We start from the raw sequence: 26838 nt of genomic DNA, 5'->3' as shown, positions 1-26838 counted from the left end.
GCAGTTCCCTGAAAATTGCTATCTATATGGCATCCTGCCAAGAAGGTGGAAGGTGGCTGTTATATGGTTACAGGTCCTAATTGTCTAGTTAACTATTTGTGTAGACACAAATGAAATAACTGATTTAGGCAAGTATTATTTGCGGCACACTTTAACAGCTTTATTTTAAGCAAAGCTTTCTGTAAATACTCAATCTTTTTAGTAGTTCGTAACTTTTCATTAATCCATTGATTCTCTGTTAGAACAACAAACAATCTTCCTGAGGAACTCATTGGGTCAACCAGCTTCTATGGATGAAAAACAATGGTCAACGTTTCTGGGTGAAACCCTGCATCAGTTCCAATGCTGATTGACCCAATGATTTCCTCCGGGAGTTTGCCTCCAGTTTATTGCTCCAGATTTCTGCAGTCTCTTGCGTCTTGACACTGTGAGAGTTTAGTTTCAGTCCAAATAACAATTTTTATCTGTGAGCTTTGACAACAAAATTTTTGCAACATAACTTTTTTTCTTCACCTAAAATCCAAATATGCACATGTAAAAGTATAGAGATCAAGTTCAAGATTCCCGACTATCTTTTTGCTTTTTATAAAACCAATTACTGTGCTTGTTTTGCCAATTCTGGCTGAGAACAAGTGACCAATTTCAGCAAGGAAGTTGAACTGGGACCTCTGGACTTGCAAACACTTCATAGGAGATTAGATTATTCTTTGATGATAACTCATTACAGGTGATAGCAAATGGGCAGTTTGTATATTCCATCGCTCTTGTTTTTCCCATTAATTTCAACGGAAAGTCAACAGTTGATTCCTGATCATTCCTCTGCACACATCTCCAAACTCCATAAAAGCATTGTTCTCAGCATCTGACCCACAACATGCTTTATTGGTCCCTTATTAGTTGTAAGATCTTTAGTAGCCAAATAATCTCTTTCCTGGGAGTTTATAGTTGTATTATATTGTAGAAGTATTTCTGTTGATGAAAAGTTGGCTGTTAGTGGTGCCAGAGTACTGAAACATATCAGTTTTACCGCATGAAGGATTTAACAGCAACAATTGTTAATGCACTGTGTGTTAATGCACACAATTGCTGTTTATGCACTGGTTCCTCAGTTTGCAAAAGGAGCCTAAAACATCAATGCATGCATAAATCTTGTGCTTGATGTAAGTTTACAGAACCTAATCAGGAACTTTCTCAATGATGTGAAGGTGCTCACAAGACAATTACAGTAAACTTTTAAGAAGATTTGGGATTTATAAAGCATCAAATTCAAATGCAAAAGATAGGCACATATACTTTGCTAGGCACATTCTAACAGGTTGGTAGTAACTAGTGAATTCTCATTTGAGGAGAGGAACCATGCGCCAATGAAATTGGTAAAGTCCTTATCTGTCATAATTCCCTCTGATTCCATTTCTGTCAGTGAAGACATCCTTTAGCATGAAAGGGGAACGCATTAAGATCAAAAAAGTTGCAGTAAGCAGAAGTGAAACTTCCAAAACAGTCAAAAAGAGATTTAACACTGGAGCCCACAACATAGGACCTCACTAGCCAACTGCAAATATTGAAAATTTAGATGTGTATATATTTTTGTGTGAAAATTTTCTATTTTCATTTAAATATTTTGTAAATTCTTTCTGAAATAATGTCGCTCCCTCTATCGACCCACAGGATAGTAAATTATCCAGTGTCAGATTATATGAATGTGAACGTAACTATAGGAATAGTATACAATATTTAGTATAACTTTTGCTGCAGTGTTATATGAGCCTCTGCAGTTTGGTGAGGGTTTAATAAAGCATGTTTTGTTGGTAGCTCTATTCTTGCTCCCTGCCTTCAGTAAAGAGTAATGCAAAGGAATCGACATTAATTATTAGTTTGGATAATATTGCAGTTTGAAGGAGTACCTCTAAAGTCATAAAGAACAGGGGTTGCAACAATTAGCCCTGTATGTATAACTTGTGTTCCTGAGAGCAAATAATATTGTCAAGATTCTGAGGGAGGACCCACAACAGAGAGATGAACTTCACCTGGAATGGGTACAATGGAGATGTTAAGTTTGGCCTGAAGGATAGAGTTTACAGTTGAGAGAAACACATCTATGAAAATAATAGCTTAATTGCATATTATCATGTTTATAGTTAGCCGCTGTATAATTTAGTGTCTACAGATAGATGATGGATGGGACTTTCTAAAAAAAATAGATATGAATATGAGTAAACGTTCATTATTTTGTTCACTGCGTTTTATGACTTTTGAATCATATTTGGTTGTTGGTTGAATGTTCACCTCATTTAACCAATTACCCGATTGCAAGCATTGTCTCACCTAAGTTGCAAAGCTGAGCATTGACATCCTAACCAACTCCCCACCCCTGGCCGCTTGTCTGGCCGTCAAAACAACAGCTGACCTCCGGAACAGGTTGTCTGCTCTAAACATTTCTCCTTTCCCCAGCAGACCATCGCTACCACCATCTTTAATGTCCCATAAGATGCAGGGGGTGGCATTGGATATTCTGACATTGACAGTGGCAGGCCCACAACCAAAGTCCACTTTGCATTGGGTGTACAATGTGCCCACAGAGGTACATGAATATTTCCAGAAGTTCCTTCAATGAAGAATGTCTTGTCAGTTGCATTAGTAAGCAGGAATACATATGGACGTAACAAACCTAGATCCTACAAAGGTTCAGTATTTCAATTATTAAATCACAGGAGCATTTAAATTTTTTTAACAATGGCTAATTGTCTGGAATGGTTTGTTCTTTACAGGTGCTGATTAATCTTTAATGCATGGCCAAACACTGCTGTTATTTATATTATCTAAGATGTGGAGCGTTTACTTTCTGTTTGAGAAATATTCTATTTGTGTTTCAACTTTTTGTGGTTTAGTTTCTGTACAAAGCTGGAAGCCATTTTGGACTTCACTAGTGTTTTGCCAAAATTACAGCAGGAAACCTCAAAGGGCCCCAGGGAGGTTTGGCAGAAACACCTTCAAAGCATGGTCTGCAATTTAGATTGTAGAGCACTGTTGAAACAGCATTTACCATTAATAGAGTGAAATGTGATACTGAGGTTTCTGGATTCTTTTTAATCACATACACATTTCTGATTCTGTAAAGCACCTTTTGGATGATTGCACGGTAAATTAGACTACTTTGTCCCACATGACCATGACTAAACCCAAGGCAAGTAAACAGACTTCAACTTCACGAAGAAAATTACATTCTCTCCTTTAACTGTTCATCTACACTGCCTGGATAGAGACACGCCAACCAATCATCTCCCTCCTCACTGACTATCAATACCATTAGGCCCCTGATGGAGGCTACAGTCACCCGAACCGCCAATGACTCCTTTGCCTTCTGATTAGTCCAGGGACTATTCAGAGTCGGCTAATTTTTACCATTCCCAGCCCAGCAATCCTGAAATCCCCAATGGAAAACCCGATCTCCACAATTTCCCACTCTAGCTAATTAGCTCATTGCAAGCAACATCCCCACTCCAGCTATATTACTGAGCACTTATCTCTGATCCGACCAATCACCTCAGGCCACTTGTCTGATTGCGAAACCAGCACCAGGCCCAGGTCAGTTGTCCACACCAACTGTTTCTCCTGCCACCCTTCCAAACACCACTGTCCCAGTCCTCATTAAGCACCATGAATGGCCTGAAACTGTGCAATTGACTAAATGGTCTGGACATACAAAACATGCATGTTGGGTAAACAAATCTCCTGTACAATGAGCCCATGTAGGTGCATCAGAATTTATGTTCATACACTTTAAGAAAAGGCAGTTGGCAAAATCTGAAACAAAAAGCATTAATTAATTTTTAAGGGATATCTAGTTTTGCAAGTTCTGATATTGCATCACAAAATCAGTTTTAAGGTAACTACTTTCATCAGGGAAAAAAACATATTTATAGGCAGACATCATTTCACCTATGTAGGTTTAGATGGTCATGTAACAAGAGCATCTAAAGTTGAAAACACACTATTCCAAAATTATTATGGGGTGGCACTATGGCGCAGCAGGTAGAGTCATAGAGTGATACAGTGTGGAAACAGGCCCTTCGGGCCAACTTGCCCACACCGGGCAACACTGGTCCCACTTGCTTGCGCTTGGTCCATATCCCTCCAAACCTGTCCTATCCATGTACCTGTCAAACTGTTTCTTAAATGATGGGATAGATCCAGCCTCAACTACGTCCTCTAGCAGCTTGTTCCATACACCCACCACCCTTTGTGTGAAATAGTTACCCCTCAGACTCCTATTAATTCTTTTCCCCTTCACCTTGAACCCATGGTCCTCGATTCCCATACTCTGGGCAAGAGACAGTGCATCTACCCGATCTATTCCTCTCATGATTTTGTACACCTAGAGGTGCTGCCTCACAATGCCAGAGACCCAGGTTCGATCCAGACCCCAAACTCTGTCTGTGGAGTTTGAATGTTCTCTGTAATGGGAACTTTCCGACTTTTCCAGTGACTTCTTTTCCAATTGGTATTACCACACAGGGAATAGGAGTGATCTTACACAGACCCAACAGAACAGATCGTCCAGTCGTTTTCTCCAATTTAATTAGTTGTTTATTGAAGTAGTTACACAAACATGGAGATGACCATACCAGGCTTTACTTATTTCATATACAAGTTGTAGCTGGCTGCTCTGTCCCTGGTCTGGTCTTTCCAGTTGATGGTCTGTCCAGGTCAGGTAACAACTGTACGCTCTTCCTCCCAATACAGCACGGCTGTTGCTGGTCCATTTTGACAGCATGAATCCTCCCATTTGGCAGAGAACAGTCAGGTCACTTACCATTTGAACTGCTTCCTGTTCCGAAGTCATGGATTTTAAACAATCATCTACATAGAAGTTGTTCTTTACTGTGTTTGTCACCTCTGCTGGAAAGTGAGCTTTGTTGTCCTTAATGCAAAGTTTGCACAACTTGGTGACGACATAGCTCCAAAAAGATGTACCTCCATTCAACAAGATCTTGCTGCACATCACCATCGGGCCATCACAGAAATCGCAGATAGTCAATAAGCTTTTCTGATACCTTGATCGGATGAAACATTGCTTTGATGTCAGCCATCAAAACAACTGGTTCTTGTCTGAATCTGAAGAGAACTCCAATAAGTGAGTTGGTTAGGTCTGGACCCTGCAGTAGTTGGCAGTTAAGTGATGGTCCTTTGAAGACCGCACCACGGTCAAAGACCACCCTTAAAGTTCCTTTCTTTAAATGATACACCCCGTGATGAGGGATGTGCCAGATTTCTCCATCACTACGATTCAACTGGTCCAATGGTAACCTTTCAGCATAACCATTGTCAATTATTTCTGTGAGGAAAAATTTATTTTCATCGTGAAACTTCTCATTCTGGCCAAACTTGCATTTGAAGCTCTGGATGCGCTGCTCAGCAATGCAACGGTTGTTTGGCATGCTGCCATTTTCTTGTTTAAAAGGTAAGTCTAGATAATAGTGTCCATCTGTCATCCTCGCTGAGCGATTCACAATATCCAAGAACTTTACATCTTCTCTGTACATTTCCTCTGTTTCCTTGCTGGTTCCTTCACTGAAGTCGTGATTGTACTGTTTGACTAGTAGCTCCTCCAGGTTTGCAATGGATATTCGATTGATAGCAGCAGCAGAGCAGCCATTTACATCCCTGCTGTCATGGTCACTTCTCAGGGGACCATAGGTGACCCACCCAGTAGGGTTTTCACGGCGTATGGTCCATCCCCTTGGCTGTTGACCAGCTCCCAAGGTTCCAATACCTTTGAAGCATTTGTCCCGATGAGTAAGTCAATGCCAGAGTCTATTTCAGGAATCTTGATATCCTTCCAGTAAGGCCATTGTGTCAGGTATTCGTGTCCGGGAATGTTTAGTTGAGAAACAGGCATGGTCTTATGTGTGAACCCATTAGATAGTTGAATAAAATCGTCTTTGTCCAGACTAGATATTTCCAAACCTGAGATATGACGACTAATCACAGGCTTCACTTGGTTCATTGTATATTGCTCTAGAAAATGTAAGCGGTCACGGTTAACATTAGTCTTTCTTTCCACTCCTCTCTCAAATACTGTGAAAACTTCATACTGCAAAGGATCACCATCATAAACAGGAATGTCTCTTGGTGGTAAAGTAGAAGAGAGATTTTGTTGAGCCAGAAGAACAGTGATGTCATTTCGCTTCTGAATTAGGTTACAGATATCAACTTGGTTTCCATCATTCGGTACAGGTGGAGTAGTGCAAACATGCCCCTGCATTCCCTTTTGCTGATGTCTTTACATTTTGCCTTTGAAGAGAGTGTTGAGTTAAATGGGTCCTATCACGAGCTCTAGCAGATGGTCCGTGAGTTGGTTGTTTTGGTCTAACAACCTGTTGCTGGGAGGAAGATTCAGTTCCCATCAACACATTCTGTCTTTGTTGCACTTGATCAGGCAAGTATTCAGCTGCATGTGGATCTAATTTAGCTGATGTTTCCTTTTGAGCAGCTCCTTTTCTCAAATAAGAGTTCATCCCATCAGATACTCGAGAGCTGCTTCTTGATCTCATGGCCTCAAGAACAATGATTCTTGCATTGGTTGCTGCTGGTTCAGCATCTAGTTCCAGCAATTCTTTCTTTCTTCTCAGTTGTTCTTCTTTTATTTTCAATTGACTTCTCTTCTGTTCTTCTTCTCTTTTGAATTGTTCTTCTTTTATTTTCAATTGTACTTCTTGTCTCTTCTGTTCTTTCTTTCTTTTGAATTGTTTTTTTTAAATTTTGAATTGTTCTTCTTCCAATTGTTCTTGTGCCTCAACCTTATGCTTGTCTTTCAGGGCGGCAGCCCGTTTCATGAGAGCAGCTTATTTGCCTGAGCTTTAATGCGAGCCGAGAACATTGAAGATTCACATGATGAAAAACTCGATTTGTGGCTTAATTTAGGCTTTAAGATATTTGAAACACTGTCAACAGGTCCAATGTCATCTGAGTTTACAACACTCTGTTGTATGGCACTTCCAGCAATGGAGTGTGTCGTTTGCTGACCAACATCAGATAACCACACCTTTACATCTTGTATAATACCAATAAAAGCTTCCATTGTTTGTTGAACCCACTGATTTTGCTTTTCAAGTTCATCTTCAGGCATGGTAACTTCACCAATGACTCGTAATTTTTTTTGACTTCATCACAGAGCTTGATTAATTGAATCAGGTTAGATTGTAGTTCATTTACATTTTCCTTTGATTCCATGAGCTCTTTCAGCATTTCCATTAACTTGATAGCTTGTTTACATCTCAAGTTTCTTCTCTTCTTGTGCTTTTCAATTTAGCAATTCCAAGCCTTTGGCAGTGTGTTTAATAACCCTTTTTTTCTTTTCAGAATCCTTTCCAACATCACCATCTTGTGATTGAGCATCAGACCTGACCACAGACATACTTGTACACTATCCCTTTAAGACGCGTAGATGTGAAAGCCATAGCAGCACAAATATTTTAAACAACTGATATCGTGCGATTCTCAAGGTCACTTCTTTGTTCTCAATTCACTATTACAGTAGCCGTTTTCCAATACAGCTTATCACATATAGCTTCTTCAATAAAGCTTTATGCTGTATGTACTCACTTTTCCTGCGCGTTGGCTTTCGAGGTTTTCAATCTCCGTTAGTCAGATTAGCGCAGGTGGCCACCTTGTCCAGTCAGTGAGATTCGGCGTCAGGCTTGTGAAATAAAACAATCCTTGTTCTGTCCTGTTGATTCACAAGCTCCAGTCTCATTCATAGAGCCAGTTCTCACTTAAAATGTAATGGCAACTTTCTGACTTTTCCAGTGACTTCTTTTCCAATTGCCATTACTACACAGGGAGTAGGAGTGATCTTACGCAGACCCAACAGAACACATCTTCCAGTCATTTTTTCCAGTTTAATTAGTTGTTTATTGAAGTAGTTGTGCAAACAATGAGATGAACATACCAGGCTTTACTTATTTCGCATACAAGTCGTAGCTGGCTGCTCTGTCCCAGGTCTCAGGTCTTTCCAGTCGATGGTTTGTCCAGGTCTGGTAAGAACTGTATGCTCTCCCTCCCTGTATCTGGGCACTCCCAGTCCCTTATGCCCATATATATACACCACCCTGTAATCTAATGATCGCCCCAAGTGTCCAAAATAACACGGCAAGATATATCTAGACAAAATAACATAATATGCCAACAGTAGCTACTCTAAGCATAAATGGCTCCTACATTCTCTCTGTAGGTTAACTGATCACTGTAAATGTAGGGATAGTGTTTAGGGAGTGGATGATAAAATGGGATAACATAGAACTAGTATGAATGTGATCGATGGTCGGCGTGGACTCAGTGGGCCGAAGGGCCTTCAACGCTGAATTTCTAAACTCTAAACACTGAGACGATCATCCATTTCCAATCACATTGTTATAAATTCGTAAGTCATGGGGCTACAATTAGGCCATTTGGTCCATCGATTCTTCTCCTCCGTTCAATCATGCCAGACGTATCTTTCCCTTAGAACCTCATTCTCCTGCCTTCTCCCGGTAACCTTTGACACCCTTACTAATCAATAACCTCTCAATCTCCACGTTAAAATACCCAATGTCTTGGCCTCCACAGCCATCTGTGGCAATGAATCCCACATATTCACCACCCTCTGACTAAAGAAACCCCTCCTCATCTAAGTACTCACCATGCCACTGCTCCCAGCAGGGTTCATGTGCCATCCGTCCCATCAGAACAACTCACTCCTTCCCCAATACTGATGACAATGTCCCTCGAATTCAAACCCACTTCCCCCACACCAACTCTTTAATCATCTCAATCCTACACCAATTTGTTTGTTGCTCAAGTAGCAATCCAGAGATTATTATTACCTCGTTGGTTCTGCTTTTTCATCTAGTCCCTAGTTGCTCAAATTCCCTCAGCAGAACTTCTCTCCATGTTCTACCTACACCACAACAACCAAATCCCCTCCCACCACAAATTCCTCTGCAGGTCAAACGAGATGTCCCAAACCTGGGCACAAGGCAGGCAATGACAGGGAATCATGTCTATTCGATGACAACTAGTGTCTCTTCTCTCCCTTCTTGAATGGCCCCTGATGTATCATCCGCATGATCCATGGGACTAACCAGACCCACGGTTAGGCTTCTCTTCCTTCCTACAACCTTCGCACTCTTCTGCACAGGGAGCAAGAATTTCAGACATGCTGGACAAGCTCAAGAGCAGAGGCTCCTCTAACACTGCTTCTTGGATACGCCTACCTGCTTCACTCCAGTCACACCTTCTCCTTCTCCTGACCACAGACCAAATTGGAAGCAGTTAATCCCACAGGTGTGACTGCCTTCAGAAATGCAGTGTCCAGGTAATTTTCCCCATCCCTGATGTGTCACAGTGTTTGAAGCACAGACTCCATTGCTTACTCCATCAAAGCAAGCATGAGCATTGCTTTCATTGAAGCACAGACTGCAACTGAGAGCATAGACCAAGACTGACAATTGGTCAGCTGTCATCATTGCTGCCAGCTGACCAACACATCTTCCCCTTCCCCACTCCCTTCTGCTTTTTGTAGGAACCATTATGTTTATGTCTTCCTCATTTGCTCACCGTTACCCATCCACACCTCCCTGTCCCCTTTCACTTACACCTGCAACTGTAGGCGGTACAACTACTTCACAGGGGTAGCTTCTTGCAGTCTGATGTCAGGTTTCTGAACTGTCCTTCCAAAGACAATGGTACCGTCCGATTCACCTCTACCCCACTGAGAACATGGGACTTTGCCTATGGAACTGATGCTCTACAGTCGCTTTTGCCTACATTGTTACCCCATTAGGTCGCCTACTGTAAAGGGCCAATATGAGAAAACTTTCACAAAAGTTGAAATGTTAACATTCCATTTGGGAGCAAGTGATGCCATATGTTGCTTACCATGTTACAATGTCGAACATCAGAAGGGGATCGGAGTGCAATATTTAGAGCAGAAAAAAACATGAATACGTACAGGCATCAGTACTGCAGAAGATCCGGGCATAGTGGAATTGGGAAGGTTGCCAGGCATCGACCCTGGCATGGGCTGTCTTTGCCTGTTTTGTAGATGGAGTAGGGAAGATAGAGATCCTGGAACAGGCCTATGGAATAAACAAAGGCAGGTGTATCAGAAATCAATTTTATAGCTTAGAAAGTGAGAAACATCTTAACAAAGCACAATTGCTTCAATGATGCATTCCAGAATAGTCAGGAAAGAGTGAGTGGGACGGGACGGGGTTAATGATTTTAAAAGGAGGGAAATTTTTCACAATACATTACACATACGTGAGTGGGCTGTTTTATAGCAGCAGTTATCAAGGACAATCCCACCACAACTAAGTAGGAAGTTCAATCGATACGTGTAGATCAGTATCACGCAGTGAAATTGAGTGTTCGATTTAGCAATTGCACTCCTTCACAAATTTCCGAAAGACTTGAAAACCTGGCAGTGATAGGAGCCAGAAGCCCTGCAAGTACTTTGTGCAACTCCTTGTTGTTTTATCACCATCAATGGTGGTTTTGCTTTCATCTGCCCTGATCATTAATCTCCCTCCTTCAATTTCAGTATTTCTCATCCTCCAGAGTGTAACACACTTTATCCTATCACTGTAGCATGGTTACATTGCTGTTTAGTAAGGCAACTAACAAGGAAAGAGCATCGAACCAAACATTCTTTGTTGATGGCAAACAACATTGAACTGACGGCAGTGGGTGATTCAATTATATTGAAACACATCGTTCTTAAAGAAATATACACACTCATTATGCTACACGGTTCCCCTTCAGAAATGGAACAAACCCAGATCAACAATATCCATCAACATATATTAAATTACTTGACCAATTAACTATTTACGTCAAGACAAAATTATATATATATATATAAATTACTTACAAAACATACATACACAGTCAATTCAGCAGAAGGAAAATCTACTTATTTTCTTTTTTTTTTCAATTACTACATTCAACATAAACTAGAGAATAATTACATATCTCTGATCCACGAAGTGACTTCTCCAATGGGGTTTATATACAACAAAGTAGCCACTATCCCGCAGTAAATACTGTTTGCTTTACTTACTAATGAGATAAGCATGAGCATTGCTTTCATTGGACTCAAACATTCAACACTGCAAATCCATGGGTTCGCAAAAACACCCTTACAATTCTCACTTTGTCACAGAAAGTATATTAAAGATCTCTTCAGATTGCACTGGACGAACTGAAATGCATCTGCACTCACATTACAATGGAGAAAGCCACCTGTTCTCTTCCTCAAAAGTACCTTTCCGTGCCTTTCCAGCAGGTGAAAATGTAGCTGTTTATTTCTCATTCTCCATGGAGAGTCACATAGTTAAAATTGCAGAAGTTAATCTGTGGGGTTGGTGAGGCATTTCTGGAAATGGCTTTGCCAATGGCCATCTTGGTTGGAGCCAGAGTGCCCACAGCTCAATTTGTTCCAGCATCTGAAACACCATTCATTCAGAGTCTAATTGTTCCTCTAATTTGTGTTTGTCCTCAAACTGGCAATGGAATAGACAAGACAGTGTGGAATGCAAAAGAGAACTAAAATGGCAAGCAATCCAAACGGTCACAGTTGACTGACCATAAGTGCTCAGCAAAGCAGTCGCCTAGTCTGCGATTGGACCCTTTGTAAAGGAGCTACGTTGAAAGCACCAAATGCAATAGCCAGTGTTTGAGGATGTGCAGGCGAATGAATGTCTGTCTCACCCTGAAGGGCTGTTTAGGTCCCTGGATAGAGAGGTGAGGGTGGATGATGGAAGTGTAAGCATAAGTGCTACGCCTCATGCAGTTGCAGTGGAAAGTGTCTGGGGAGAGGATTAGGTGGGAAACAATAAGTCAAGGAGGAATTTGCAGCAAGTGGTGGGGAAGGTGTGACTGGTGGTGGGGAAGGTGTGACTGGTGGTGGGATTTATCCAGACTTGCTATGATCTTTTAAAAATAAATTACAAAATAAAATCTTTTAACCTCATTCATTGGTTGCAAAGTCAAGAGAATTTAAGAAAATGTTTCCAACATAGGATTGACTTATATTTAAATAACTGCAATGCTATCTTACTTCCTTGTGCACTCAATGAGGCTTTACAGTGTTAGATAAATATAGAACTCATGAAACAGATGCAGTTCTGTGGAAACAACCCTATGCTGCTTTAAAAATTTGATCAAGTAGTAAGTGATCTCTAAGTGTAAAGTTGCAACAGTCACACCAATCCCCCATTACCCGAGTTTATTTGAGCAGATATGTGAAACTTCTACTTGTCGGGGCATTCACGTTTGATACAAATGCATCAATAAATTCTATCTATTTATCCTTGGAATAAAAGAAAGACCAATGTTTATTACCCATCCCTGTTTCCCTGCAAAACTAGTGAGCAGGTCTTCTTGTAGTACTTCATTAATCTAACTTGGGTAAATCGGGCAGCACGGTGGCGCAGCGGTAGAGTTGCTGCCTTACAGCGAATGCAGTGCCGGAGACTCAGGTTCGATCCTGACTACGGGCGCCGTCTGTATGGAGTCTGTACGTTCTCCCCATGACCTGCGTGGGTTTTCTCCGAGATCTTCGGTTTCCTCCCACACTCCAAAGACGTACAGGTATGTAGGTTAATTGACTGGGTAAATGTAAACATTGTCCCTAGTGTGTGTAGGAAAGTGTTAATGTGTGGGGATCGCTGGGCGGCGTGGACTCGGTGGGCCGAAGGGCCTGTTTCCACGCTGTATCTCTAAATCTTTTTAAAAATCTAAAAAGTCAGTTTAGAGTTAAAATATGCAGATCCAGTTATCTATCGACTACATCAGCAGATTTCATACTGAAAAGGAAGTTAGTGAACCATGTTCACAAGCTAAGAGCCATATGATAACTGTTACTCATACCAGCTTTTTATTCCTCCGACTCCCAAGTTGGTGGAATCTAAACCCTTAATTTCAGGATGCCAGCCTGATCTCTGAATTACTGACCCAAAACCACACATTGCTGCTATTTTACCATATGCTTGCAAACTGAAAGCAAGTGTTAATTTCAATGTCTGAAGATAGTCTGGGTGCCAAAAGTAACAAAAACTTTATTTTCTCAATGCAGGGCACTGCATAATGCAGGGTTTATGCTAATTCCTCACTTCAGACATCAGTAGGTCAGCGACTTTAAATGTTAACTAAAGGGAATGTCATCTCAACCAGTTGCCTTTGCAGCCAGCACCTTTTAACAGTGGCAAATATCATCGCCTCCAATTGTCCCAGCAAGGAGAGGTACAGAAATCTGCTTCCGTGGAGCATGCGAGAACCTGATTAAAACGTTACAGCTGTCACGTGGTTTTCTTCAGAATATGGAAACCCAGATGCGGAAGAAAGATTTTAGATGATTTCCGAACAGTCCCTGTGAGTTAGAAGCAGAAGTAGTTCTCTGTGATTCTCCTTTTCCACACGTATCTCAAAGGAGCCAGAGGCCAACTTAGTTCTGGTTGCCAAACCTTTCTGCCACTTTTCAGTTACAATTTCTGGAATCTTCCATATCCCAATCATTAGGCTCTATGGCGTGTGAATGGTTTTGAGAGTGCCTGCTATGGTATTCCTAACTAAGTTGGGTTATTGCAAAGTGAGAGTCAAGCCACAAAGAATAAACAAGTTCCTGTGTTTAAATCATCAGGACATGCATGTCCCATGGACAGTGATTCTTTAGGCACTTTTGCATTAATTTCCATAAATATATGGATCCCATAACTTTTTTCCAAAGCAGCATTTTTATTATAAATTCAGAACCCTTCTGCCGACTAAGCATGGTTTCTATGCATTTCCGATACATGGTTTCGAAAGTCTTGATACCATGCTGAATATTCCTTCTCCACTTTGAGCAGTCATAGGCCAGAGATTCCGAGAAGTCAGTGGGGTTGTTATATTTCTTTAAGAAAGCTCGGAGGAAATCCTTTCCCTTTGTCTGCCTGGTAATCTCTTCCCGTGACAGAGCTCAGCATGGTCTAATTCAGGAGTCTGATGTCAGCCATCAGAACACCGATTCCCTGCCAATGCAGTCAACTGAGTGCAATGATAACTTCGGTGGTCGAGATCTTGGCCTTGGAGAGACCGATGACTCCACCAACCCTTGCATTGACCATCTTTGCAGAGGCTTGCATTGCAGCGAAGCATTTTTCTGTACAGTTCAGGCCATGCTTAGTGGGCTCATTATTCAAGCTCCGCTGTCCTGATAATGTTCCTTGAAGAAGTGAAGAAGGTCGAATTTCTAAACTTGAATATATCATCTTCACATAATTGAGGGGGTTAATTGTAGGAGTTCATCACACTGAAGCTAAGGGGGTAAGTACCGACTGGTGATTGTGGATGTAGGATCTCATACGACAGGTGAAAAATCCACCCTCCCCCACATTCCAGTGAAGTACAAAGGCTGAAGAAGGGACCCAACCTGAAACGTTGCTTATCCATTCCCTCCACAGATTCTTCAAAACCCGCTCAGTTATGCCAGATGTTTGCATTTTGCCTAACATTCTAGCATCTACAGCTCCTCGAATGCACAAATTTCTAGGGCAGGAGGAATTTGTACACTTCTCAGTTAGATCCTCATATTCCCTGTCATGCTGCAAATTCCATGTGGAAAGGGTTAATACCTTACAGACATAACATCCTTAACTGTAGTCTGTAGTCCTAGTCTACATTGTTCCATTGTATGCCATTTCTCCCCCTGCTCCACAATAATGCATTCAATAATATGTTGTACCTAATCTTGGTAGGAGTGGATGATAAGTTGCAGATATGTCACAATCTCAGAAGCAGGCAAAAAAACAAGTCCAGATTTTCACAGGTAGAGTGGTAATAAAAAAAAGCCAAAATTCCAGTTGTAGAAATTATTACTGAGTCTCTCTGCAGCCTGGAGGCTTATAGATTTATCGCTCGGCTCTGTCTGCGTTAGCGGATCATGGCAACAGCTACACCTTATAGTTCCCACCCTAAATTACACAAAGTGCAATTGTGAAAGCTAACAACTCAGAGCTGTAGTGGCACTGCTCTTTGCTGCAGTAATGTTGGTAAATGCTGCAGCTAGACACAAAAAGCTGGAAAAACTCATGGGACAGGGAGCATCTCTGGAGAGAAGGAATGGGTAAATGTGGGTCGAGACCCTTCTTCAGACTGTCTGAATGCTGTAGTCTCTTTTTTAAATTCAGAGTGCTAGTTGTACCTAGCCATTCTTTTTAATCTGCTTTTTCAACCCTCTCAACTATATGTTTTGTTGTTAGTTTTGTGTTTTCCTAACATATTTATGCTTCAAAGTTTACTTTCTTTTTACAATAGGCAATAGGTGCAGGAGTAGGCCATTCGGCCCTTCAAGCCAGCACTGTCATTCACTGTGATCAAGGCTGATCATGCCCCGTTCCTGCTTTCTCCCCACATCCCCTGACTCCGCTATCATTAAGAGCTCTATCCAACTCTCTCTTGAAAGCATCCAGAAAATTGGCCTCCACTGCCTTCTGAGGCAGAGAATTCCACAGCTTCACAACTCTCTGAGTGAAAAGGTTCTTCCTCATCTCCGTTCTGAATGTCCTACCCCTTATTCTTAAACTGTGGCCCCTGGTTCGGGACTCCCCCAACATCGGGAACATGTTACCTGCCTCTAGCTTGTCCAATCCCTTAATAATCTTATATGTTTCAATAAGATTTCCTCTCATCCTTCTAAATGCCAGGGTATACAAGCCCAGTTGCTCCAGTCTTTCAATGTACAACAGTCCCGCCATTCCGGGAATTAACCTCGTGAACCTACACTGCACTCCTTCAATAGCAAGAATGTCCTTCCTCAAGTTTGGAGACCAAAACTGCACACAATACTCCAGGTGTGGTCTCACTAGGGCCCTGTACAACTGCAGAAGGACCTCTTTGCTCCTATACTCAACTCCCCTTGTTAAGGCCAACATTCCATTGGCTTTTTTCACTGCCTCCTGTACCTGCATGCTTCCTTTCAGTGACTGATGCACTAGGACACCCAGATCTCGTTGTACGTCCCCTTTTCCTAACTTGACACCATTCAGAAATGAATCTACCTTCCTGTTGTTCTTCCCACCAAAGTGGATAACCTCACATTTATCCACATTAAACCGCATCTGCCATGCATCCGCCCACTCACACAACCTGTCCAAATCACCCTGCAACCTCATAGCATCTTCCTCACCGTTCACACTGCCACCCAGCTTTGTGTCATCTGCAAATTCGCTAATGTTACTTTTAATCCCTTCATCCAAGTCATTAATGTATATTGTAAATAGCTGCGGTCCCAGCACCGAGCCTTGCGGTACCCCACTAGTCACTGCCTGCCATTTTGAAAGGGACCCATTTATCCCCACTCTTTGCTTTCTGTCTGCCAACCAATTTTCTATCCATGCAAGTACCACGTGCTCTAATTTTGCCCACTAATCTCCTATGTGGGACCTTGTCGAAGGCTTTCTGAAAGTCAAGGTACACTACATCCACCGGCTCTCCCCTGTTCATTTTCCTAGTTACATCCTCAAAAAATTCCAGAAGATTAGTCAAGCATGATTTCTCCTTCGTAAATCCATGCTGACTCTGAATGATCCTGTTACTGCTATCCAAGACTTTATTGCTTTACTGCTTTACAAGACTTAGCAGCCCAGTTCAATGCATAGTTACAGCATTTTCCCAGTTGTTAGTCCCTTAATTTTCTTACTATATTACAGGTGTTACAGAGCAGAAGGCAACCAAGACAACCAGAAGACAACCAAGTATTTTTTTTACCAGCCCTTTGCTAGAACAATCCAAAACTCATCCTCACCTCCTTTTTTCACATTCTCCTGTATTCCATTACACTTATGAATTCCCATCGTGGCTCTCTAGGAAGTGAGATCCTCTTGCTTGCTATGTTTCTGTTTCTCTACTGGGATGAATGGACTCGGGTCCACGATGTTAAACTGTAATATTTCGTCTTGGCTGTTAAATTTGGCCTTAAAAGGTAATAACCCAATAAGACATTGTCCTACTACAATGGGCAATGGAGAATGAAGGGCAAAGTTGTGGTTGACGTGCCTCTCAATTTTACAGTTATTACTTTTTTGAACCTAGTTCTCTGACCAGGGTGCATATAAACTGAGGCTTAGGAATATAAAAGCAAAAAAAAAATCTTGTTTTAATATTGCATCTTTCACAGCTTCAGGACATTATTTGTGAAGCCAATTAATTACTTTTGAAGTGCTGCTGCTGTTTTAATGCAGGAAATGCTGCAACCAATCTGTGCAGCTTCAACAAACACAAAGTGATGATGACCAGATAGTCTGTTGTATTATGTTGGTTTTAAGGATATTGGCCAGGATATCGTGGCAATCAGTCCTGACCATCTTTAAAACAACATACAGATACTTTACATTCACCTATGAGAACAGTTGGGCTCTGATTTAATATTCCATCCAATTAACGATAATTCAACAATATAGCTCTCCCTCAATACTACACTGGAGCGTCATTGCATCCTTGACTCCTGGAATCCTCGACTTGCATCCTTGACTCCTGGAGAGTGTCTTGAATACATAACCGTCTGGCTCAGAATATAACTCAAGACCATCTTCAATAAATGAAAACCAGGATTGAGACACTAGAGACTGCAGATGCTGGCATCTGGAGCAACAATCAATCTGTTGGAGGAACTCGATGGGATGAGCTGCACCTTTGGGGGGGAAATGGGCAGTCAGTTTTGGGTCAAGACCCTTTATCAAAATGCCGACTGTCCATTTCCCTCCACAGATTGAGCTTGACCCACTGAGTTCCTTCAGCACATTGTTTGCAGAATGAGAACTGACAGTGATTCAATCTCATCCACTTTCATTTTATTTTTGTTGCTTGAATTTTAAAGCTTCTTGCAATGAAGTTAAGTATTTCACTAAAAATCAGGCAACAGTTGCACTTCACAAAACCACACAGCTCTCCTTCCCCTGATTCAGGAGTTGAGGAATCAGAGCAACTTTCTTGGAAAAAAATGTGTAAAACATGTACTTCTAATTATCCATGCTACCTCTAAGTTTGGTGTGCTTTGAAAAATTACCAGTGAGACATATTAATTCCCTCATCTAATTTTTTTATGGTACTCTAATGAAACTGGCCAAGGTATTTAGTTTTGATCCAACCATTTTATCCATCATAATTTTTCCACTTACTTTGTAGCTATTTCACCACCTGTATTTGCTCCGTTTCTGCCTGGAAACACCTGAAAAAAATATTCATTTGGCAAAGGTACTATGTTCTTAACCACCGCAACCGATGAACCCAAACATTTTTTAAATACACCATTCCTCTTAAATGCTCTCTGGCCTGGATTTTTGACCATAACTTCTACTGTTCATCCACAAGAACTTTGACTGAGAAACCCTGGAAGAGCAGTAACTGAGGGAAAGATATTCCTTTGTATCAAAATAGAGGTCTTGAAAGATTTAATATCTTGTGCATCCTTTTCAGGATGTCACATAGACTCTTTTGCAGTTAATTTTAAACTGTAAAGATTACCCTGCTTCAAACTAATTATTTGTACAATTGGGCAATATTTCTTGAAGAAATTCCTTTGAGGCAAGAGATTTAATTGCCATTCTATTAAGTAATATGTCCAGCAACATATTGTTAGAGGAGTCAAAAGAATTGTATTTCTAAAGGTACTAATTCACAATGATCACAAAAGGATTAAGATCGCTGAGTGAAAAATTGAATACTGAAACAGTATTATTACTTTCATTCATTCTTCTTTTCTCCTACTGCCCGAGCAGATTGACAGAAACTGATACTATCTTTTTAATTATGTAGAATACCGACAGTGTCCTGATCATTCTTGCGACTGTTGGACTTAATGAACCCTTTGTCATGTAACCTATGTTGTTACAGAGGTAACTAGAACTCTTTACAAGACCAATAAAACTTGTTGTCTGAGTTACTTTAGGTTTTCTCTTATTAAATTTCCATCGATTTAAAAGCAAGCACACACAACCATACATAAAACTGAATTAAAAAGAGCGGATTTTAAACCTAAGTTGGCTCAGTTGAGATCTAATTAGATTTGATGGCACTCAATCAATAAAAACAAATGTATCTTCAAGTCAAACAAACTAACTGGAATCCAAATTTGAACTTGAATTTTATCTTCTCATCTTATTTACAAATTTTAAATATGAAGCTTCACATTTAAATCTCCAGTTTGAACCTTCATTATCGCCTTCAAAGAAATCAGCTTGCATGCAAGAATAATTTGCCCATTTTTGATTTTTATCATCCTTATTTTGTCAAATGGTTTATTGTGCCACGTTACAATTTTGCACTATCACTGAACAAATTCCTGAACAGTCTGTCATTGAATAGCCTGACAAACTAAACCACATCATCTTTTTCTGATAATCAAGCTCTTTGACACCTCTACCAAGACATATTAAATGACGCTTTTAGCTAGCAGAAATTTTCCCTTAAAGAATTCATAAATCATGTCCAAAATTTGAGATGTGGAATAAAACTCATTCTCACAGCTGTCATGTGCAAAATCTATCTATATATCTATATCTATATATATATATATATATATATATATTACACTACTAAAACTCAGATCTTATATATATATATATATATATATATATATATATCCGTATGTATCTATATATGTATTTCTGTGATTTTGCCAAAACAGTAAACCATAGCGCCACAATTTTTGTGCCACCTTAATCACCACTCTCGCGGCGACTCTTTAAAATAAATTTCATTTAAATTGGTCTTATATTTTTTTAGTTAGAGACATTTTAAAGTTCAAAACTCTCATTTCAAAACACATTTTGGTGGTGGGGGAAGAGAGAGTGGGGGAAAGGGGGGTAGTTGGGAAAGGGGGGGTGGGGAGAGTAAGAGTGGGGCTGAGGGAGGAGAGAATGGGGGGGGTGGGGGGAAGAAGAGAATGGGGGGGTAGGGTGGGAGGAGAGGGTGGGGAAAAGGGGGGTTGTGGGGAAAGGGGGGGTGGGGGAGAGTTAGAGTGGGGGTGGGGGAGGACAGAGTGGCCTCCTCAGTCATATAAGAAAATAACTGCAGATGCTGGTACAAATCGATTTATTCACAAAATGCTGGAGTAACTCAGCAGGTCAGGCAGCATCTCGGAAGAGAAGGAATGGATGACGTTTCAGGTCGAGACCCAAAACGTCACCCATTCCTTCTCTCCTGAGATGCTGCCTGACCTGCTGAGTTACTCTAGCATTTTGTGAATAAATCGGCCTCCTCAGTCACACCCTCTCCCCTTCCCTGCCCCCCCCCCCCCCCCCCCCCCTCTATGATGAATGGGCTCAACGGGCCCACTTGGTCTAGTGTATATTACTAAAACTCTCATCTTGTATCTATATATATTTGTATGTATGTTTGTTCCCGAAAAACAGCCCAAACTGTACAACAATTTAGGCCCACCTTACTCACCATTGGCCTGCGGTGTGCAGAAGCAAGTTTCATTCAAATTGTTGTTATATTTTAAATGTTATTCACTTTTTAAACTTTAATAAATCAATCCCACTTGCCTTGCCCGTCACCTGTGCCTGCACAGTGATACCTCCGTGTTCGACAGCACAATGGGAACCCAACGGGTCATATTCAGAGAGAAGGTGAAAGAAGATGGCCGAACATGCGAACATGCAGGACGAACATGCGGCAGCGCCTTGCGGCCGCTCTCCTGCTGCTGGCCGCTGCTATGGATGCCCAGGACCGGGATAAGTGGCTCCCTCTCCCCTTTCCTCTCCCCCCTCTGGCTTATATCATTTATTGGTGCTAGACCAATAAATGATATAATAATAATACTTAAAATATAATAATGTAAGAATATAAAATGTTATATTGTAAATCTATTAATATATATCAATCTCTTGCTGGGGGGGGGTTGACTGATTCTGGGGGATGAGAAGGGTGCTAGACCAATGCAGGAGAGGTTTGGAGCCGATTGGGGTTGTGGTTCCAATGCAAGGGTTATTTGAGTATAATCTGAGTGGGATCTTGTTGTGCTTTGCAGGGGAGTCGGGATGTGGGGGGTCTGACTGATATTCGGCGACGTGGAGGGTGATAGACCAATGCAGGAGGGGTTTGGAGCCAATTGGGGTTGTAGTTCAAATGCAAGGGTTATTTAAGTAAAAACTGGGATCTTGCTGTACATTGCAGGGGAGAGGGATGTGGGGAGTCTGACTGATTCTGTGGGAGGGGAAGTCTGGAAATAGTTTAACCGGCAGCCGCACAGCCCGCTCCGCCTGCTGCTCAGTTACTAAAGAACCTTCAGTAACAACGGGACCCAACGGGTTCACGGGTCGTCCAGTAGTAAATAATAAACAAGATGTCTTTATTTCAACTCGTGTTTTTTTTAGTCATGTGGGCTGTTCTTAAATGGTGCAGGATACTTTACCATATTCAGAAAGCGATATAAATTCATGTTATTGTTTTTGTGGATGTGTAATTCCTCGGTCCATCCAACCTTAACCCTTCCAAATACCTTCCAACTATTCCAATCCTCCGATTTTGTCCTTTCAGGTTCTGCCCTTTTATTCACCTGACCATGTAGCCAGAGCCTTCAATTATCTGGGGCCCCATTTTAGGAATCACCTCTTTACACCCTTTTATATTGCTCCAAATGTAAAATTCTTCTCAAAAGACACTCCGCTGAACAACTTCCCAGGGAAAATGCCTGATGTACCACTTTCTGCAGGTTGTCATTTTGTTTTCCCACTGGGCTATACAATCAATCTCATATAATTACAAAGAAATTACATAGATTTTAAGTCAAATTTAAAGGGTGGCACAGTGCATAGCAGTCGAGTTGCTGTCTTACTGCGGCAGAGACCTTGCTTTGATCCTGACTATGGGTGCTGTCTGTACAGAATTTATACGTTCTCCCTGTGATCGCGTAGGTTTTCAATGAGAGCGTGGAGGACCTCCGTGAGGGAGGGGGGAAGAACAATGGCTGACCCGGCGTAGGGGGACCGCCATGAGGGGGGAGGGGGGGGGGGAGAAGAACAATGAACAATAGGGACCTGGCGTGGGAGGAATCGCTGTGGGGGGGGGGGGGAGGGAACAAAAGGAGGAGCCAACGTGCTTTGTAACTTTGTTAGCGCTGTAGGTGGCCGCTATTTGTATACATTGGGTATATAAGCAAAGAATTTTACTGCGCCTTGTCACATGTGACAATAATTCATATTCCTATTTTGGTTTAAACCAGCATCTGCAGTTCCTTCCTACACATCCTGTCTAAATATGTCCATTGGACCAGGCATTTCTTATTGCGGTTCACCAGTGCAGAGGTCACATTTCTGCACTGTAGTTTGCACAGGTAATGGATTCACATGTGTGTGTAAAGTAATTAATTGCTTAACACATAATTTGCATTGTGCCATCTGACCTTCATAAGTAACTCCCAGTAAAAGTAGCAAATCATGGTGAAAGAATTTAAATATACCTGATTTAAAGCGATCCCTGGAAAATGATTTTTACATGTTAAAATGCACACCTGTAATTTTCTTGTAATCAATCCCCCTCTACAAAGATCAAGATATTTGTGAATTTAAATAGTCCTTGCTTTCCTTCTGTCTTCATTCCCTCCCCCTTCCCAGTTCTCCAACTGCATTCTATCTCTGTCCCGCCCACTCCCCTGACATCAGTCCGAAGAAGGGACTCGACCCGAAACGTCACCCATTCCTTCTCTCCAGAGATGCTGCCTGGCCCGCTGAGTTACTCCAGTATTTTGTGTCTACCTGTGAATTTCTACCTATTGTCCAAAGACCTGTCACCTTGTGAACTGATACAGCCCTGGATTGCAGGATTTGGGCCAGGAATGATAAAGTCACGGCATGCATGAGGAAAAGTAGAAAAGTAGAAAAAAACACTCTCTATGGCAGTATTGGGTCAAATTGGTATGAATTAGTCATAAGGGATAGGACTGGAATTAGGCCATTCGGCCCATCAGGTCTACTCTGCCATTCAATCGTGGCTGATCTATCTCTCCCTCCTAACACCATTCTCCTGCCTTCTCCCCATAACCGCTGACACATTCCTATATAGCAGCAAACGTTACATGACAATGTCCATTCAAACTGTTACTGTACACCCTGGAGAGCTCACCAACACCAATAACATTCTGTATTATTCCACCACCTAGGTTTGGATGGAAAATATTTCATTTTGATTCCAACTAGACTGCATAATATTTTCCTCTTCACCTATTAATTATGTAAGTAGAATGTATATTTTCATACATTTATTGACTGTTACCACAATCCCACTGTTTCAAAGTAGGCCTGCACCTTACCTGGGATTCCCGGATTACTTTGTTTTCCAGAAATCGGTGCCTTTTAATATGCGAAAGCAAACCATTTTTCTTGAGACAGCCATGAAATGGTATTACCTCACAACAAGTCTTTTACAAAGAAACAACAGTTTCTGTCCTGTGCCAACATGCAGCGCAATCAAGTGATTCATGAGAAAAGGAAGACAGAAACTCTTTGACAGAAACAACAAATGTTGCTCAAGGCACATTTTCAGGTGATTAGGGCAACCTAGCCTGTTTACATGTGTGGAAGCTAATGTGAGGCATTTTTTGTTTCTACAGTCAAGTAATGCTGAATTCAAATGCACTTGACAATTCAGTTCAGTTTACTTTATTGTCACGTGTACCGAGGTACAGTGTAAAGCATTTGTTGAGTGCTAACCGGTCAGCAGAAAGACAATACATGATTACAATCGATCCATTTACAGTTTTTAGATGCAGGGTCTGTAATGATTGCAAGAACTTTGACAATTTCAAAGATTTCATCAGTTTTACCTAGTTTATGTAGAAACCTAACTAACCTAGTTAATTCAACGTTACCAACTGTTCCAGTTCCCATTGATTCAGATCATCTTTCCTTGACCTTAAAGCTTGGAAAAATTAGATTCACCCTGTGAATCATCTGTAAAACAACTGGGTTTAATTTATTCATAAACTTAGTTAATGCAGAGCGAATTATTTTTGATTTAGTTTAGAAACATTCTTGCTAATCACATCCATCATGGAATCTTTAGGCTTATTTTTGTTACGTGCACAGATGTATAGTGAAAAGCTTTAGTGTCCAAACAGGAAGATAGAGTGTGCAGAATATAGTTTTCAGCATTGCAGCACAGCTCCATAGACAATGTCTAATGCCCGCAATGAGGTAGAGGTGAATCAGATCATACCCTAGCTTATGGAAGGACCATTCGGACAACTGATAATAGAGGGAAAGAAGCTGTTCCTGAGTCTGGTGGTGCGTGCTTTCAAGCTTCTCCCCAACAGGAGCGAGGAGAGGTAAGAATGACTGGGGTGGGACAAGCCTTTGATTATGTTTCCAAGGCAGCGTGAAATATGTAGATGGAATAAATGGTGAGGAGTCTTCCCTGTAATGGACTGGGCTGCATTCCCAACTCCTGCAGTTTCATCTTGGGCAGAGCTGTTTTCCAATGAACCGATGCAACCTGAAGCATGCTTTCTATGGTACATTTATAGAGATGTGCTTAATTTCCGCAGTCTCCTGAGGAAGAAGAGGCATCAATGCGCCTTGTTAGCTGATTTGGACCACAACAGATATTCAGGTGGTCATTTCCAATGTTAAACTACCTTGTCCTGAACAAAAAACATCTTGTAACTGACTGTAATTCCACTCAGAAAATGAAAAGTAAATCAACCTAAAAGAGCATTTGATATGGAACTGTCTCTAATAAACTTTACACGACAGTGATCACAAAGTCCAGCTGCATCACTGATGGCTGTTGATAACTGGCACCATCAGCCCTACAATCTCACCTTTTATGCATAAAGTGATTTATAATAAAATCTTTTTTTTTTAGGTATTACTTGCCACTCTTGGGTTTACTCCCTGTTAAAATATTCAAGGTTAAATTTAACTATCCATCAGAAGCAGCAATATTTCATCTTTTACACCTCTCAACATCTCAACATCTATGAATGAATAGTAAATTAGTTAAAAATCCACTGATGTCTCTCCAACTCCCATCTTGGGTACTGAAGCATTGGAATGATTAGACAATTTCTGAGCAGCATTGTGGACAATTACTTCAGTATCTCCGATTTTATTACACAGTGAGTTCCCCAGTTGCCCACACTTTATCAGGGTAGGATAGTGCATTTGGAGGCCATGGGTTTCTTCACAGAGAGCAAAAACAAATAGGGGATGAATAGGAACAAATCGTCCCCTTTACTTTGACCAGTTATTGACAGACAGACATACGGCAACATACACACTGCCTGTCTCTCAACTAAAACGTGAACTATAAATTGCAAAAAAATACCTGAAGCTAGAAGTCCCACTGCCTACATTATACAAATTTATGACAGAATTCTGGAAGTCGAATCATTCAATAACTTGCTGGAGAAACTCAGCGGGTCAAATTGATGGTGCCTGACCCGTTGAGTTGCCCCGGCAGTTTGTTTTTTCCTCAGAGATCCAGCACATGCAACCTTTAGTCCTATCATTAAATTACTTTGCAGGACTCCTTTCTATTCTGCTATGTAATTGTATTTTCTTCCCTATGCTGTACTTTTTTTTTTTTTTGACAAATTATCAATATGGGCCAAGAAATGACAGAGCCTTCAAATGTTGTGAAATCACTATTTATGAATTGTAGTACAGTTCCAGCCACCTGGAACACATCCTGAATCAATGGCGGAGCATTGTAATGATAGGAAATATCAAGGAGGGATCGCCTGCACAGTGACGGCGGCATGCAGACTATGAGAAATGAAGGCAGATCTGCATCGTGGTCTACCATGCTTTGATTGCATTCTGACAATGATCTCTGATCAACACTGAAATAACAGAGGAAAGATTAATGGAAACCCTCGAGAAAAAAGTTGCAGATGTGCTTCAAAGGTAAGAAAGATTGAAAAGCCTCATTGTTTCATTCTAAATGAATATAGCTTAAGCAATTCTGATCTTTATCTTAACAGTTCTCACGTAAAATTAATGTTGAATGACTCCCAGCTACCTGTGTGTCGAGTATGTAGTACATTCCATTTGCACTGCATTTACTTTCTCAGTACTTACACGAGTTCTGAATTGAAATAAGCTCAATCAGCTTCATTACTATCATTGTTTAGGCAGTCCTGCTTCAGAAAAAAGCACTTTAATTTTGTCCTTATTTTTTACCAAATTAATCCCACATGTGCTCTCAATGATTAAAGGGGAAAAAATCACTTCAACTGATTTAAGATTATATATAACATAAGATCAGCTTTCATCAGTTTACATTTAATACACCACAGTTCGTATAGTCTTTTGTTACAAATGAGAGTGCAAACTCCTCCATAAGTGCATTAACACTTCATTGCTAAAGAGCTGCAAAGATCCACAAACCATCAGAAGTCACAAGTCACAGTCAGCTGTTGGCCACAGACAAGTGTCAGACTAATCCCCGAGAGACCAGGTGAATACTTTGCAACCCTGCCCTTTGCTCTCAGATTACTGATCTAACTAGAAGCCTGCACATTACATCATCATGTATAGGATTGCTCACCGGACCTTTACTCTGCAGGCAAACCGAATAAGCAGAGGAATGAGACAAAACTAAAACAATCAACTCCATATGCAGGATTACCATGATAAAGTTACACCAAATGAAATGATCCAAAAGACAACTTTTGTAAAGATTACAAAACCTGCTTAATAACTAGTAAATTAAAGTTGAAAACTGATAACAAACCTCATGGACATCACTGAGCTTGAATTCCCTGCTGATGTACAGAACATGAGAGCAGTGTGTACATGAAGGATAAGAGCCAAG

General features: G+C 41.0%; 1 protein-coding gene across 1 annotated transcript in view; it reads right to left on the bottom strand.

The window, feature by feature from the left end:
• creb5b (cAMP responsive element binding protein 5b) overlaps positions 1-26838 on the bottom strand; it is a 318546-nt gene that overhangs the window by 99776 nt on the left and 191932 nt on the right. Inside the window, exon 9 of the mRNA XM_078420628.1 lies at positions 9992-10118. Within this exon, the coding sequence (XP_078276754.1) occupies positions 9992-10118 (127 nt within the window). The remainder of the gene's footprint in view (positions 1-9991; positions 10119-26838) is intronic.

This window comes from Rhinoraja longicauda, chromosome 2, assembly GCF_053455715.1.
Source record: "Rhinoraja longicauda isolate Sanriku21f chromosome 2, sRhiLon1.1, whole genome shotgun sequence".
NCBI lineage: Eukaryota > Metazoa > Chordata > Chondrichthyes > Rajiformes > Arhynchobatidae > Rhinoraja > Rhinoraja longicauda.
This window is presented reverse-complemented; position numbering and strand designations above follow the sequence as displayed.